The sequence below is a fragment of the Suncus etruscus genome, chromosome X (genome assembly GCF_024139225.1).
Source record: "Suncus etruscus isolate mSunEtr1 chromosome X, mSunEtr1.pri.cur, whole genome shotgun sequence".
NCBI lineage: Eukaryota > Metazoa > Chordata > Mammalia > Eulipotyphla > Soricidae > Suncus > Suncus etruscus.
In genome coordinates, this window is record NC_064868.1 from 126,977,671 (window position 1) to 126,995,321 (window position 17,651).

The window sequence follows — 17,651 nt, forward strand, 5'->3', positions numbered from 1 at the left end:
TATAGAAAAATTTCATGACTTCTTTTCTCCTGACAGCTGCATAGTATTCCACTGTGTATCTGTACCAATTTCTTTAGCTACTCATCTGTTGTTGGGCATCTGGGTTGCTTCCAAATTCTGGTTATTGTAAATAGCGTTGCAATAAAAATAAGTGTGCATAAGGCATTTTTGAATTGTGTTTTGTGGTACTAAGGTATATTATCCCTTGTAGTGGTACAGCTAGATCATATGAGCTCAATTTTCCGTTTTTTTGAGGAATATCCATACTGTTTTCCAGAAAGGCAGGACTAGACAGCCTTCCCACCAGCAGTGAATGAGAGTTTCTTTCTCCCCACATCCCTGTCATTGCCCTGTAGTACCATCAATTGTGACTGCCCAAAAACCCCACATCTTTGATAATAGTTTAGAGGCACGCCAGGGATAGTAGATCATCCACTATGGTCCCCGAATGTACTAGAAGTAAATCCTGAGTACAAAACCAGGAACAAATCCTGGGGACTACTTTGTGTGCCCCAAACCCCCCACTAATAAACAGACAAAAATCACAAGTTTAGAAAAACAGGCGCCAGAGCAATAGTAAAGCAAATAGAACATTTGCCTTTCCTGCAGTGAAACTGGTACAATCCTATACAGTTCTCCATGTCTCTTAGTGGAAATTCCTAAGTGCAGCAGAGTCAGTAGGAGTGATACATGAGTACCACTGGCTGTGGGTGTAGCTCAAACACCAAATAAAAGAGTTTAAGGGCAGTGGCAGAGATGTCTCAAATTTGAAATACATACAAAATTAAGACAAGCTGATAAATGAACAGTGGGATAAATATATGATAAAAAGGTGCTAAAACATCAACAGTAGACTCAAACAAGAATATGTATATTCTTATTTATAAAATTAATCTAGTTTTTCTATGTTTGAATATCATAGTAAAATACTGTAGGGAAGGTTTCAACTATTCTACAGAATGAAAAGCCAAATTCTTGGCATGGCATACTACACTCATTTTGTAACTCCAGCAATCCCCAACAGATTCTTGCCTCTAATATATAATGTTCCCTCTGAATTTATTAGTCTTGAGCTCGTTGTCTTTTTCTCTTAATGTAACTAATAGCATGGCACTTTGGAAACTCTCTCATGTAGATGGACAGACACTTTGACGAAGAAGAAATACAAATGGCCAAAAGACACATGAAAAAATGCTCCACATCACTAATCATCAGGGAGATGCAAATCAAAACAACGATGAGGTACCACCTCACACCACAGAGATTGGCACACATCACAAAGAATGAGAAGAAACAGTGTTGGCAGGGATATGGAGAGAAAGAAACCCTTATCCACTGCTGGTGGGAATGCCGTCTAGTTCAACCTTTATGGAAAGTGATATGGAGATTCCTCCAAAAACTGGAAATCGAGCTCCCATACGATCCAGCTATACCACTCCTAGGAATATACCCTAGGAACACAAAAATACAATACAAAAACCCCTCCTTACACCTATATTCATTACAGCACTATTTACCATAGCAAGACTCTGGAAACAACCAAGATGCCCTTCAACAGACGAATGGCTAAAGAAACTGTGGTACTTACACAATGGAATATCATGCAGCTGTCAGGAGAGATGAAGTCATGAAATTTTCCTATACATGGATGTACACGGAATCTATTATGCTGAGTGAAATAAGTCAGAGAGAGAGAGAAAATCGCAGAATGGTCTCACTCATCTATGGGTTTTAAGAAAAATGAAAGACATTCTTGCAATAATAATTTTCAGACACAAAAGAGAAAAGAGCTGGAAGTTCAGCTCACCTCAGGAAACTCACCACAAAGAGTGATGAGTTTAGTTAGAGAAATAACTGCAGTTTGAATTGTCCTAATAATGAGAATGTATGAGGGAAATGGAGAGCCTGTTTAGAGTACAGGCGGGGGTCGGGTGAGGAGGAAGGAGATTTGAGACATTGGTAATGGGAACGTTGCACTGGTGATGGGTGGTGTTCTTTACATGACTGAAACCCAAGCACAATCATGTATGTAATCAAGGTGTTTAAATAAAATTAAAAAAAAAAGAAAATGCCTTTAATTCTATGGGTTTTTCATGGTTTTGTATGATAAAACATATCTACATACTGGTATTCCCAATAAAATTAAATTCTCTGGGGTATATTATGGGGATATTTATTGAACAAAGTAGATGATGGTACACCCAAAGTTATAATTTTTTGAAGAAAAAAGGAATGATGAAAAATCTATCTCTTGAGTTTTTAATAAAGCCATTTATTACTTCCCAGGCAACTTCAGTACATAATGGCATACAGTCACTACCGTCAAGAAACTTTCAGGATGAGAATATACTATGTGATGCAGTCAGCAACGAGTAGGATGCTTGCCTTGCATGGAGTCAACATGGTTCAATCCCAAGTCCCCCATTAAGATCCCAATTCCTCCCAGGAGTGATTACTGCACTTGACAGAACCTGACAGAGCTGTTTTATATTTTTAAATATCCTATAAAGCTAGAACATCATTCAATTTATTTTATTTTAGTGAATATTCACTTTTCTTCTTACCTTATTTTCAAAGCCATTATCTGTTACACAAGTTGGAGGTTTTCCAGGAGAGCGATAAAGAACAAAATCTCGACTAAATGAGTAAAAGACAATGTATAAAAAATAGTTAATATCGCATATGCAAGAGACAGTTACAAGAACACACATTTTGTGCACTTAAACTGACTATCTTTATTTAAGTGTTTAAGACTGATGTCAAATAAATGTAGAGAGCTCATTTCCCCTAAAGTCTATGGACATAAAAATTATTAATTTGGGAAATGACTGAGTAAAAACATAGATTATCAACTATAGGTATATATATATGTATAAGGTAGGGGCTCATTTATATGAAGTAATGGTCAAATATTATAAATATTCCAACTTTTGTAGTTCATAGAGTTAGACATATGAAAAATCAGAAAATAGGGGCCAAAAAGATAGCACAATGGCAGGGAGTTTATCTTGCACACTGCTGATCCAACACTGAAGGTGGTTAGAAATACGGCATCCCATGTGGTCCCCTGTGCCTTCCAGGAGCGATTTCTGAGTGCAGAGCCAGTGGAAGTGACCCACCCCCCCAAAAAAAAGGAAGAAAAATCAGAAAATAAATTAATGCACATAATTATGCTTCTTTAAAATTTATGAACACTGAAATTTAATTTCATATTTCATATATTATGAGATATTTTTCAATTTTCACTCACTTAAAAACCTTTTAAAAACCATCGTAATTTTAGTGCTACAAAAAAAAAGATGAATTTAAAAGCTGTTCTTTGACTTAAAAGCAGACTGTTTCTCAACACTTTCCAAATCATGCTCCACTTCCTTGCAGTTTTGCCTAGTCTCTTACTAAAGCCCCTATTTCTGTTTGTTACATCTTTGTTTCCCTTGAAATATGCTGGAGCTCACAAGAGGCCATATGGCCCTTGGATGTATGTTATTTTTGCAAAATTTATTGAGCTATGAGAAAACAGCAAGAACACTAACTTGATCAATGTCCAATAGAAGGGTTCTGATGCCACCAAGATATGTACCTGTATATACCCAGAATGGGTAATACCAACCTCTGTGCAGGTCATTGAGTGATCTAATAGTACCTTTGTGGGCAAAGTGATGGTGTTTTCAGTTTGGTCACATAAAGACTGTAGATGTCCAGGGAGCCACTAATTTTTTTTGATAAAGAAGAAGAAAGCCAAGTAAGTTTGGGACCTCTGATATTTAAATCTGACCATACTAAGAATTGTGAAGACTCTCATAAAGATCAAGCTTTTAAATTAAAGATGATTTACACTAAGTCATTAACAACAAGCTCACAGCAAACATTGTACTTAATGGGAAAAAAATAAAAAGCCTTCCCTCAAAGACAATACACAAAACAAGGTTGTCCACTCTCAACACTTCAATATGTACCTGCCATAGCAATAGGCAAGAAAAAGCTATCAAGCGTATGCAAATAGGAAGAGAAAAAGTCAAGCTCTCACTATTTGCAGATAACACATTTAGAAAATTAGTTTCGACAGAAGTTTCTAGAAACCATAGATTTTTATAGTAAAGTTGCAAGTTACAAAAATAAAAGAGCAATTTTAAAATTTCCCATTCACAATTGATCCTCAGAAAAACAAGTACCTTGGAATCAACTTAGAGATGAAAGGACTATACAAAGAAAACTACAAATCATTACTTCAAGAAATAACAGAGGACACAATAAAGTGGAAAAATACCCTGCTCATGGGTTGTTGGAAAGATTAGCATCATTAAAATGTCAATACTTCCCGAAACATTGTACAGATTCAATGCATTCTCTATAAGCATATTCATACCATTTTTTAAAGAAATATATCCAACTTCCTGAAATTCATAGGGAATAACTATGCAACCTCCAAATACCCAAATCAATCTTTGGGAAAAAGAAGATGAGAGGAATAACTTTTCCTAACTTTAAACTCTTCTACAAAGCAGTAGTAATTAAAACAGCATGCTATTGGAATAAAGACAGACCTTCAAATTAGAGAAATAGAATTGAATATCATGAGACAGACCCTCAAATATATGATTAATTAATCTTTACCATCAGGGGCTGGAGCGATAGCACATTTGCCTTGCATGCCGCTGCCCAGGAAAGACCTGAGTTTGATCCCCGGTGTCCCACATGGTCCCCCGAGCCAGGAGCTATTTCTGAATGCATTGCCAGGAGTAACCCCTGAGCATCACTGGGTGTGAACCCAAAACCAAAAAAAAACTTTAATATCAAAGCAAAATGTATGAAATAAGTGGAGCTAAGAAAACCAATTCAACAAATGAGGTTGAGAAAACTAAGTGGTATTAAGAAAACTGGTCAGCTAATGAACTCAGATCTCTTTCTAATGCTATGCACAAAAGTCAAATAAGATGGATTAAAGACATTGATAGCAGACCTAAAGCCATAAGTCACATAAAGGAAAATGTAGGCAGAACTATCCTTCCATGGCATTGAAACTAAAGGCATCTTTGAGAATAAAAAAACACTATCCGAGCACGTGGAAGCAAAGATTAACAAATGAGACTATATTAAATTGAGAAATTGCTTCAATTCAAAGGAAATTTTGACCAGGATACAAAGACTATCCATGGAATGAGAGAAATTATATTTTATAAGATACATAAGGTACTGTTAAAGCATAACAAGAAAACATCCAACCTCTTCAAAAAATGGCAAATAAGTGATAAACAAAACATCAGGAAAAAATGCAGATGACTAAAAGGCACGTGAAAAATGCTTCATATTAATTAATCACCAGGAAGTTGCATATCAAAACAATGAGATACCATTTCATACCAAAGAGACTGGTACATATAAAAAAGAACAAGAAACAAGAATAACGAGTGCTGGCATGGATGCTGAACGGAAAGAAAGCTCATTCACTTCTGGTGACAATGTATAATGGTTCAGCCTTTTTGAAGAACAATATGGGCTATCCTCAAAAAACTAGAAATTGAGCTTCCATACAACCATGCATATCATTCCTGGGAATATACCCTAGGAGTCCAAAAACCCAATGTACAAAAGACATCAGTAATTCTATATTCATTGCAGCACTGTTCACACATAATAGCCAGAATCTAAAAATAATCTACCTGCCCAATAATAGATGAGTGAATAAAGAAATTATGATATTTCTATGCAATGGACTACTACAAAGGTATTACGGACAATGAAGTCATGAGGTTATATCTGGACAGACATATAGAGTATCATGCTGAGTGAAATAAGTCAGAAAGAGGAGAGAGAATTACCACACTCATTTGGATGATATAAAAACAAACATAGTATGAGAATACCAAGACAAGAGAAATGAGTGCCGAAGGACTGGTCCAGGTCATAACCTTGCCAAAAAAAGGTGAGGGAGTCCAGTTAGGACAGAGAAGTGGCCGCTATGATAATGATAGTTGAAAATGGAACAAGTATTGGATGGTAAGAGGAAGTAATGTGATATGCATGATACTCTTTTAGTAATAGTACAGAAAATCATGGTGCCTGATTAAAGAAAAGTAAGGTGGGCAAGGAAGAGAGAGAGCCTGGCTGAGGTCAAGACAGGTCAGTAGGGAACCTTGGGTAGTGGGAAATGTACACTGGTGAAGGAATGGTTGTTTTAATATTTGTGACTGAAACAACCTTAAGCAACTTTTTAATTTTATATCTCACCATAATTCAATTAAAAAAAGATTCTCACTAGTCTCTAATATTACATAATTCTTTTTCAAAGCCCTACATCTTTTATAAATACCAGTTTTTGCAGCTTTTATGATCAAACACAGCAATTGAGTATTGTTTCTCAAATACCACCACTCTTTATGAACTCCCCAAAGAAATGTTTGTAGACACTTGAATATCCCTATGAAATTTCAATACCACAAAATATATTATTTAACTGTTTATATATTGTGATCCTTTGAAAGCCACAAACCCCTGAATTTTTTTTTTCTTTTGCACACCCAGTAGTACTCAGGGGTTACTCCTGGCTCTAAGCTCAGGAATTATTCCTAGTGGGCTTGGGGGAAAATATGGGATATAGGGATTAAATCCATCCTGGCTGCATGCAAGGTCTACACACTGTAATATCCCTGTTCTACCCACTGTACTATCACTCCAGCCCACCACTATATTTTTAAGATTTTTGTCTTAAGGAACCAAGTTAGAAATAATGTTAGTCTGTTAGAAGTCTTTTAGAAGTAATACTACCCTATTGAGGATGCATGCAAGGGGGCCTGAGGGATAGCATGGAAGTAGGATATATGCCTTGCATACAGAAGGACGGTGGTTCGAATCCCGGAGTCCCATATGAACCCCCAAGCTGGCCAGGAGCGATTTATGAGTTAGAGCCAGGAGTAACCCGTGTGCTGCTGGGTGTGACCCAAAAACAAAACCGAAAAAAAAATAGTTCTTGAAATCCTTTGTTCTTTTGCTTTTTGGGCCACACCCAGTGGTGCTCAGGGGTTACTCCTGGCTATCTGCTCAGAAATAGCTCCTGGCAGGCACAGGGGACCATATGGGACACCTGGGATCCACCTTAGGTCCTGGGTTGGCTGCTTGCAAGGCAAACTGCTGTGCTATCTCTTTAGCTCTCCTTTTTCTTTTAAATGGACACAAATGTTAGAAATTTTTCAACTTCAGATTTCATTATTAGATCTCTTTATTCTGCAGAGCAATACAAATATCAAATTTTTCCAATTCTAAGTGGACTGATAAAAAAACCTTATATACTATACACTTAGAGAAAAAGATTCTACTTACTTATAAATGAGAGAAAGAGCTCGCATTTCCAGCTGACCAGCAGTTTCCTAAACATAAATAGTGTAAGTTTAGAAAAAAACATTTTATATGTAGGAGGAAAGTTTAACAAGTTCAAGATATGCTTTTTTAGATGCTCAGCACTTTTTCACATGAAGAAATTTGGAACATTCTTTGAAATTTGGGATAGTGTAATAGTCATTAACAGGAATTATTCTGAAAATAAAGGGCCTTATAATGACCCTTCTAGTCATTAAATAACAAGGACACAACACAGGAGACTTTCAAAATGGAATTTCTGTAAGTGTAAAAATTTAACAGTATTTAGTAAACATGCTTTAAGTATAGAGTATTATGGAATTAATAAGACATAAATAATTTTGATATATATAGCATTCTTGCTCCCCCATAAAATATTTTATAAGAAAAGTACAATGGTCTCCCAGTAACATTTACTGCTATCTTACTTCATAAAGAAAATATTTTAACTTAATCTATTTGCAGTTTATAGTCTTACTAATTGATAGGTAAGATTAACTTCTTTTTTTTTAGATTAAGATACTTCTTAATATTAAACAATAGATCAATTGCCAGCCTTTAAAATTTTGTAAGATTGATTTAAGATAGCTGGCTACTTAAGAAAAATATATAAGGTCCAAGTTAAAGCAAAACACATTAAGGAATACTTGTTACTATTCTAAATATTAAATATGCCCCTCCTATTTTTATCTTACCTTAGGATCTCCCAACCGTTCCAGGTATTTCTCAAATGATCCCTCCACATACTTAAAAAAAAAAAACTTATCTCATATACATAGTATTATTACGATCTGATTTTAATCTGCAAAATTATCTTCCAATGGGTTTTTCTGTTCAATTCAACAATGATATCAAATTACTTCAAACACAACCTCAAGATTTGCACATACATACACACACCAGTTTTAAGTATAGAAAGCCTACATTATAAAGTAGGAAGCTGATGTTGGTTTACACACATTATAGGCATTTCATCACATGTATGTCTCAGAAGTGCCAGCTTGACAATTTTCATTCCTGATTTAAAATTTGATAAGACACAAACTTATGAAATCAAACTGAAAAATTTAAACAGAATTTCATTAATTTCAAAACTCCCAGGATATTAAGGGGACCTTTTGAGATGATTAGCTTCATTATTTTGACAGTGGTGGCAATCTTATGACTGTATCATTATCAGACAAAATTATACTAGGGGCTGGAGTGGTAGTACAGTGTAGGGTGTTTGCCTTACACACTGATGACCTGGGGATCCGGGTTTGATACCTGGCATCCCATATGGTCCCTGGAGCCTGCCACGGGAGATTTCTGAGAGCAGATCCAGGAGTAACCATTGAACACCACCGGATGTGGCACACCAAAAAAAAAAAATAATCTAAATTCTAAAAAATATTACTAAGCTTAAAATACATTTTAATGTATGTAAAATATACCTCAATAAAAATAACATTAAATGAAAGGATATAGTATGGCTAATTCATGAATATCACAAGACTTAAAAATTCAGTTTTTAATTTTTCACAATCTTGTTTTAACAGTTGAGGTATAACTGACACACAATACATATTTATATGAGACAAATTTTGACATATGTGTGCACCCAAGAAAGCATAGTGACAGCTGTGATACTGAACATATCCACCATCCAGTAAATTTCATAAAGGCCTCTTTATAATTCCACTGCTGCTAAGCAACCACAAATTTGCTTTATATAACTACAAAGTGAGTTATATTTTCTAATAACATTTACCTAAAGGTAACCATATAGTATGGTCTTTGGAAGGGGGAGAGGCTAGTTTTCTTGATTCAGCATATCACGTGATTCATTTATATTTTTACATACATCTTTATTCCTTTAAATGTGGCGCAAGAACAGCAGCAAAAAACACTTGGGAGTATATGCAAGAATCCTGGCCCCAACTCAGACCAGAATCAAATTTTAAACAATCCCCAGGTGATTTCTATGCAGGAAAATACTTGAGATACACTGCTTTAAAGCCATGATACTGTATTTGAACTAACTAAAATTACTTCATTACTCATTTTGCCAGGTGTATTGAAAGCTAATTAGCTTCAAGCTAATAAGCCTTAAAGAGGCCGTCACAGAGTTTCCGAAAGTCACTGAAACCTGTTAAGATGATTAAGAGTTCAAACAGCAAGCAAATGCCCAGAATGCAATCAGAAGAAAACAACTTCTGGTACTGTAAAAGATGATTTAAAAAATAAAACACAACTCAATAGCGAACTTAAAATCACTTTGGTAAACTTCACTTCATTAAAAATTTATTTCAAATAATTTATACATTTTTCTAAAAACTGATTAAAAGTCAAGTATTGGTGCAGAGCTTCAATTATATTTTTCACATGAAAAATGCTTTAGAAAATTATTACAATTAAATTTTATATTGTGTTTTAAGTTGGCTAGATTAAGAAAACTTTACTGAATTTAGAAGAGGGCTTCAATTTGTGCACACAAAATATTCACAAATACTGGAAGAGCCAGCCACCCCTTTATGATTAATTGTTCAAGAAAAAAAGTGGCATGGATAAGTTCAAAACAGCAGATAAAACTGGTAGAATTTGGTTCTTGTCAGGGGAGAAAGAAGTAAAATAATACAATTTAAATATTTTTTAATGTTTCTACTACAGAACCAACCTGTTCTAGGAGGTTATTCAGGAATATGCTATGCTAGAAAGAGAAAGGAAGTCAACTGAAAATACATACTTGCTACTGAAGGAAGAGGAAATTAGATGTAAAAATATAGGTCTCAAAATTCATTTCCCCTCTTCTACTTACTCTACTGAGTATGTATACTTTACTTACAGATTCAAATTCTTGTTGATTTTTCTTCATATATAAGACACAAGCTTTTCTGATTTTCAAATGATGTACCTGGCTGCAAAACAACTAAAACAAGAAACATCAAGACATTCACTTTCAGGACACATTTGAAAAATCAGCTTCTAAAGTAAAACTAAAATTTGTACACTTATGTCTGCCTTAAGTAAATCATACGTGGAAATTGATAAATTTAGTAAAATTAGTAAAATTTGTTTTTGTTTTCTTGAAGTTGCGGAGTCCTGCCCTCCCTAATCTAAATCTTACGGGAAAACTCTTAGAAATAACTTTTAGGGGAAGCAATAAACTCCTTAAATCTTTATTCCAAATAATTGAAGTCATCATCTTATATCTCACATTCCAAAGTGACATTTAGGAATATAGACATAAACAAATATACAATAACATTTTGAAACTAATGTTTTAAACTCATCTTACCAGGTTTTCAGAAGAAAACATTTTGTTTATGGTGAACTAGATATTAAACTTAAGAGTACCCTGCACACCTCAAACAAAAATTTAGCATAGGAAAATGTATTCGTTTACATTTACCTGCTCAGAAATAGCACGAAAGAGACAAGAGGCATCCTTAGCAGTCAGCTTTCGAAACAGCCCTAAGATGCCTAGATAGTCATCCATTGATGCCTCAGTCAGAGACTTCTGGCCGACGTATTTTTTCCAGCCTCTATGCATTGTGCACACAGGGGTAGAAATGGGAAGGGAGAGAAAGGCACATAAGCGCAGCAAGAAGAAAACAGGAGAGTACAGGTAGGAACGAGTAGCAGAGAAGCTTGCTTATGCAGGTATCCGGCAACAGAACAAAGCCCAGGCAGGAGAAGGCAGTTGTAGAGCAGTCTTGATATTTCTCAGGAACAGGAGAAGCAAGGGGGTTACCTTGCCCAGGTCAAGTCGGAACCCTGTGAAAATAAGAGACAGAGCAGCAGAACAAATGCTCCTAGGAATAAGGAACTGGACTAGAGGAGGAGTTAGATAGGAGGGAGAAGGGACTTGCACAGCCCCCTCTTTAGGCTGGAGATTAGCCCAATTAGCCTAAGGTTGGGAGTGTTATGCAGGGAAATTGGCAGCTTAACTCAGAGCAACTGCAGCATTAGGCTGCATAGGGACTGCAAAAAGGTTCAGGTGTGTTTGATGCGTCTCGTTGCACACCACATTGCTTTAAAATTTCAGCCTGAATTTCTAACTACAGATTGCTCCAATTCCCAGCGCCCTTCAAAGTTTCATGGAAATGGAGGAGAGTCTCGATCTAATTTAGTAGTAAGGTTTTATATTAGAAGTATCTTAAAAGGGCCAGGTAGATAGCGCAGAAGACTGAAACAAAAGTCTGGGAATCAGAACCCTGACAGAACCATATTTTCTCCTGAGCACTGCTGTGCAGGAAGAGCACTGTACACCAGGCGTGAGCACTAAACTGGCAGAGATCACAATTCAAGCAAAGTGCTAAACCAGTTGAATATTTCAAGATGGGATCTTAAGCACTCTTCTTGCTTAGATAAGGAACAAATAATACCCTGTTAGGATCATAAAACAGATTCCATTAGCTATGGATTAGGAAACACTAATATATGTTTTTTTAATTTTTGAGCTACACCTGGCTATCGATGTTTAGGAGTTACTCCTGGCTCTGAACTCAGAAATCATTCCTGCCAATGCTCAAGAGAACATATAGCGTGACAGGGACTGAACCCAGGTTATCTGAGTGCAAGGCAAGGGCTTGCTTGCACCTACAGTGCTCTATCATTGTAGTCCCAATAAAATTATTTTGGCAGGGGAGGTGGCACACTCGGCTGTGCTCAGAGGTTACTCCTGGCTCTACACTCAGGAATTACCCCTGGAGGTGCTGCGGGACCATATTGGATGCCAGGTATCAAACTTAGGTCAGCCTCATGCAAAGGCAAACACCCTACTGACTGCACTATCACTCTAAGGCTTCCTAATAAAATTCTGGACTAATTTATTCAAATTAGTATTTGATCAGTATTGATATTATGTATCATCAAATTAGTATTGATATCCTGTATCATTAACAAAAGGTAGTTCTTACAAACTGAAACAGAAAATTAAAGCTGAAATATGAAAGGAGTACCTTGCCAACACAAATTCTAATGTATGTCATACAGTCACATAGCATTAACGGTATCTTTTTTTTTAATTTTTGGGCCACACCCAGTGAAGCTCAGGGGTACCTCCTGGCTATGCACTCAGAAATCGCTCCTGGCTTAGGGGACCATATGGAATGCTGGCGGGATCGAACCATGGTCCGTCCTGGATCAGCAGCATGCAAGGCACGCTTGCCTACTGCAGCGCCATTGCTTTGGCCACTAAAGGTATCTTTTAATATATCTTCAGAGAACTTAAAAAACTACAGAGGGGCCAGAGAAATAGCACAGCAGTAGGGCGTTTGTCTTGCAAGCAGCCAACCCAGGACCAAAGGTGGTTCGAATCCGGGCATCCCATATAGTCCCATATGGTCCCCAGTGCCTGTCAGGAGCGATTTCTGAGCAGAGAGCCAGGAGTAACCCCTGTGCAAAGCTGGGTATGGCCAAAAAAAACAACAAACAAAAACAAACTACAAAGAGTAGTAACAAAATGAAATAAAAAAGTGACATTTCTGTAAGGTTTAAAGATTAGTCTCTTACTTCACTATCAAATGCTTTGTGTTTAAATGGAAGAATCCGGTTCCTCTAAGTTTTAAATACATCAAAATGGCTTTGGAAATTTGCAAACTTAAGCTCTTTTGGGAAATGTTTTTCTTGTATCTATAAATCCAGTAGTAATCATAATTATGACTGCTGCTTATAGTAAAGGCATCAATAGCCAATTTATTATAATTAAATATATTAGCAAGACAAATTTTTCTTTTGGCTTTTTGGGCCACACCTGGTGATGGTCCTGGCTCTACACTTAGGGATCACTCCTGGCTGGGTTCAGGGGACAATATAGAATACCAGGAATTGAACCAGGCTCAGGCACATGCAAAACAAGCATTTAACTGCTATACTGTCTCTCTGGCCCCATAGTATATATCTTAGTACACTATCTCTCTGGTCCTTAATAAACAAACACCCCACATCCCATATTGTACCCAGCGCCTGTCAGGAGTGATTCCTGAATTCAGAGCCAGGAACTACCCATCAGCATTACCAGATATGGCCCCCCAAATTAAGTTACCCTAAACCAGTTTTGTTGTTGTTTGGGGGGCATACCCAGTGGGACTTTGCACAGAAATTACTCCTGGCTCAGGAATCACTCCTAGTGGGCAAGGAGGAACATATGGGGTGCTAGAGATCAAATCCAAGTTAGCTGCATACAAGGCAGTGCCTTTTTTTACAATATAAATCTTTTTTTAAACAGTATGATTACAATCATGTTTGTAGTTGGGTTTCAGTTATAAACAGAAAACCCTCCATCACCAGTGCAACATTCCCACCACCAATGCCCCCCCCCCCCCAATCCACCCCGGCCTGTATCTGTGACAGGCATTCTACTTCTCTCATTCTTTAACATTGTCATGTTAGTTGTTAGTGTTGTTATTTCTCTAACAGAGTTCACCACTCTTTGTGGTGAGCTTCAAATTGTGCCTGCACAATTTGAAGCAAGGCAGTATCTTAAGTACCTTATTTAGTTTTATATAAGGAAGCCATAATACTGAAGAAATTATTCCTTTTGCAAAAGTACTGAAATACAATTTCAAAAGAAGCAACACCATCTTCCATTTAGGTCACAAAATACTAAAGGAAATTTAGCGTTAAAAGGGAAAACTTATTTTTGGCACATTACTTTTAGAAAAAAATGCAAAATTCATATTTCTATTGCTTAAGCTTTAAAATAAAACACATTAAACAACATTTAATACAAATTTATATACTTCAATTTAAGAAAAGGAACCAAGAAGGGAAAATGTTGGAGAAGTAGGTTCGTAGAAAACAGCACAAATTAGTAGATGAAAAGGAAACACACAGGAAGCCCACAGGAAAAAAACCAACATAAATACAGTTAACTGCTTTTGACAAAGGTACAATAGCTGTTCAACTTTAAAAGAGACAGTATATTCATCAAATGGCACTGAAACAACTGACATGCATATGCAAAAGAAAAAAATTCACATCTTGTACAATATTTATGGATCAAAGATCTAAACTAAATGTAGAAAACAGAATCTTTAGTTTTTTTTTTACAAGAATACAGAGGATAAAATCTTTGGTTATGTAGAGTTTTCTGTTTTGTTTTGTTTTGTTTTGTTTTTGGGCCACACCCAGTGGTGCTCAGGGGTTACTCCTGGCTGTCTGCTCAGAAATAGCTCCTGGCAGGCACAGGGGACCATATGGGACACCGGAATTCGAACCAACCACCTTTGATCCTGGATCGGCTGCTTACAAGGCAAACGCCGCTGTGCTATCTCTCCGGGCCTGGTTATGTAGAGTTCTTAAATGTAATGAAAGAAAATATTAATTAACTGGAGTTTATTAAAATTTAAATCTTTTATTTTCAAATGATGATATTTATGATACAAGTCATAGATGTGGGGAAAACTACTATATCTCATATCCAACAAAAACCTTTCTATTAAAACTTTATATTAAACTCTCAAGTCAATACAATAAGCAAATACAAATCCAAATTAATAAAGTTCTGGGTTTAACCCCAAATGCACTAACAATATGGCATCGCTCCTTTTTGCATAGGCACACTAAAATGGAGAAATCTTATGTATAGAAACAAGTTCTTCTCTACTAAGGATAAGAACCCATAAATTTTATAATAAAGGGGCGCCTTCCACCCTTTAACGTAAGTCATGGGAACTCGACTTAGACTTCATGTGATCAAACATTGGCTGTCCAACCCCAAACCACAGATCCCAACCTTAGAACTGGCATAGCACCTTGCAATAGCACCATAAATCAAACTCCCTCTGGGGAGTTCCTAATACTACTCTGGCACCAACTTGTGCCAGGTTGACAAGACATCTTGACCATGAGGAAACAGCAACAACTTGAACTAAGGGCAGGTTGTCCAACCTCATCACTGAATGGTGAGATGAAATCAGAAGACACTCCATCTTTTGATCTGTGCAAAAACCAATATCAAACTGCAACAACTTGACGAAGGTTGTCCTATGTCATCACTGAATGGTGAGATGAAATCAGAAGACACTCTATCCTTTGATCTGTGCAAAAACCAATATCACTAAATACAAAAGACTGACTACAACAACTGTGACTGAGCAGAACATCTGGAACCATAAAGAAAGACTCTATCCTAGACTTCATCCTAGGATCTGTATAAAACCAATAGCTCTAATTATAGAGGACTGACTTTGACAACCACAACTAAGCAAAACATTTTCTGGCACCATAAATAAAGACCTTGGGGTTTGACAATGAACATCTCCAGAGCCTGTAGTTGGTCTCATGACAATATTTAATGGAGACACCCTGTATCTCTTAGGCCAAGGTCCTTTCTAATTTCCCCAATACTTACTGTGTCTATTCAAAAACAAAACAACAACAAAAACCCTGCCACATCAGCCCCCCCCTTTTATATTTTTTTTCCTTTTGCTATTTTGCTTCTTTTAAATTTATATTTATAGCTTCTAGACAGGGGGCTCCTGCTCACTTTTTTTTAACAGAACCATAGAACATGAATCATCTTGTTCTGCCTCATATTCTATGTCTTCCTACAAATTGAGGAAAGAAAAGTGAACGGTACCAGAGGAAAAGCAGTCTCATGAACATTGAGTGGATAAAAAATGATCAGGCCTAAATGTCCAACTTAAAGTCAACAACAATACAATCAAGAGACCCAAACTACAACAAGCTATACACAAAAGAGAGCTTTTATACTAGCAGTCCAGGGGGCTACGGGTGCAGGTATGGGATGCATGCTGGGAACAGTGGCAGAGGGTCAACAATGGTGGTGGGAATGGCCCTAATTCACTGTCACTATGTGTCTGAAATACAACTGTGAAAGATTTAAATTTACATTGGTCTCAATAAAAATTATAAAAAATAAAAAATAAAGTTCTGGGGAGATAGCTCAAGACTGCAGTGCATGTCCAGCATAGAAAGGGTCCTGAATTCAATTCTAAATATTACATACCCTCCCCAAAGCAATGCCAGATGTATGTAGTGTTGGTGAACCTCAGTACCACTGAGAAGGGCTCCCTACCCAATACCCCAAATAAAAAAATTAGGATAAAATATTTCACTACATATTTTATCAAAGCTATAGCAATGATTAATAACAACATAGAAATTACAGTCAACAGCATTATCAGGAAATGCTAATCAAAATCACACTAAGGCATCATCTACTTACTATAATGGCTGTATACATGACTGTTATTTATAATGACATAGTAGAAAAGCAAAACAATAGGGAGAAAGAAAAATCAGCTGGTAAAAGTAATCAGTGTTTTCAGGTGAGTGTTGGCATAAAAAGATACAGAGAGATGATGGAATTGTTCTTTATTGTGATTGTAAAGATAGTAATAAGACTATATATTTGTCAAAACCTGTAATCTCTATAATAAAATGTGAATATAGCTATATTTAGATCAAAAATTAATCCAAAAGGAATAGAATTAGAGCTGAAAAGTTCATAGAACAACAGATAAAGACTGAAGAAGAAAAACCTTTCAATTAGTGGATCGATCCAGAAAAGACAACATATGCCCAAAGAGGGGTGGGGCAGAAAAAAATGAAGAAATGATGCAGATGATGGTGATATGAAGAAAATTCTAGCATAGCAAATCAGTGTCTTTAAACTGAAAGGGATATGAAATAGCCAGAACATACAAGCAAAAACGATGAGCAAAAATGCACTCAATAACACTTCTGAAAATAGGTGATAGAGTATCAGGATTTCAGAGGGAAAAAACAGTTCATATACAAAAGATCACAAATGTGAATTACATAATTCTTTTCAACATAATTAAAAATAATCAAATTCAATATTTAGGAAAAGTTATTTCCAACACTGAATGCTACAGAAAAGAACGTATTTTCAAATGTGATAGATTAACGTACTGTCCTTTCTCAAAAAGTTGCTGGATGATATTGACACAAAAACTAGAAGAAAGGGGGGTTGGGGAAACACCTGAAAACAAAAGCTAAAACAGTAGAAAAAGGCAAAGTAATTTCAGGAACTAGAGAAATAGTACAAGGGTTAAGGTACATGCTGGTTCTATACCCATTACTACATATTCCCCTAAAATCTCTGAGCACAGCCTGGAAGTCCCTTGAGCACCATAAGGTGGCTCAATGTAAGTTCTAAACAGCACCATATTCTTGCACCCTAATATTAAACCACCAGCATAGTTGACAGAATACCCAGGCCTCCTATGCACTGCTTTGGAAGGAATTCCTCCAGAAAAAGTACATTTATAAGATAAGGGCAAAGAGGAATGTCAAGAGAGAACTCCAGCAGACATTTTAAAATA

General features: G+C 36.4%; 1 protein-coding gene across 1 annotated transcript in view; it reads right to left on the reverse strand.

The window, feature by feature from the left end:
• ALG13 (ALG13 UDP-N-acetylglucosaminyltransferase subunit) overlaps positions 1-17,651 on the reverse strand; it is a 115,697-nt gene that overhangs the window by 82,688 nt on the left and 15,358 nt on the right. The window contains 7 exon segments of the mRNA XM_049767651.1: positions 2,565-2,637; positions 7,318-7,364; positions 8,049-8,099; positions 10,178-10,261; positions 10,745-10,912; positions 10,915-11,003; positions 11,006-11,109. Of these exon segments, the coding sequence (XP_049623608.1) occupies positions 2,565-2,637; positions 7,318-7,364; positions 8,049-8,099; positions 10,178-10,261; positions 10,745-10,912; positions 10,915-11,003; positions 11,006-11,109 (616 nt within the window).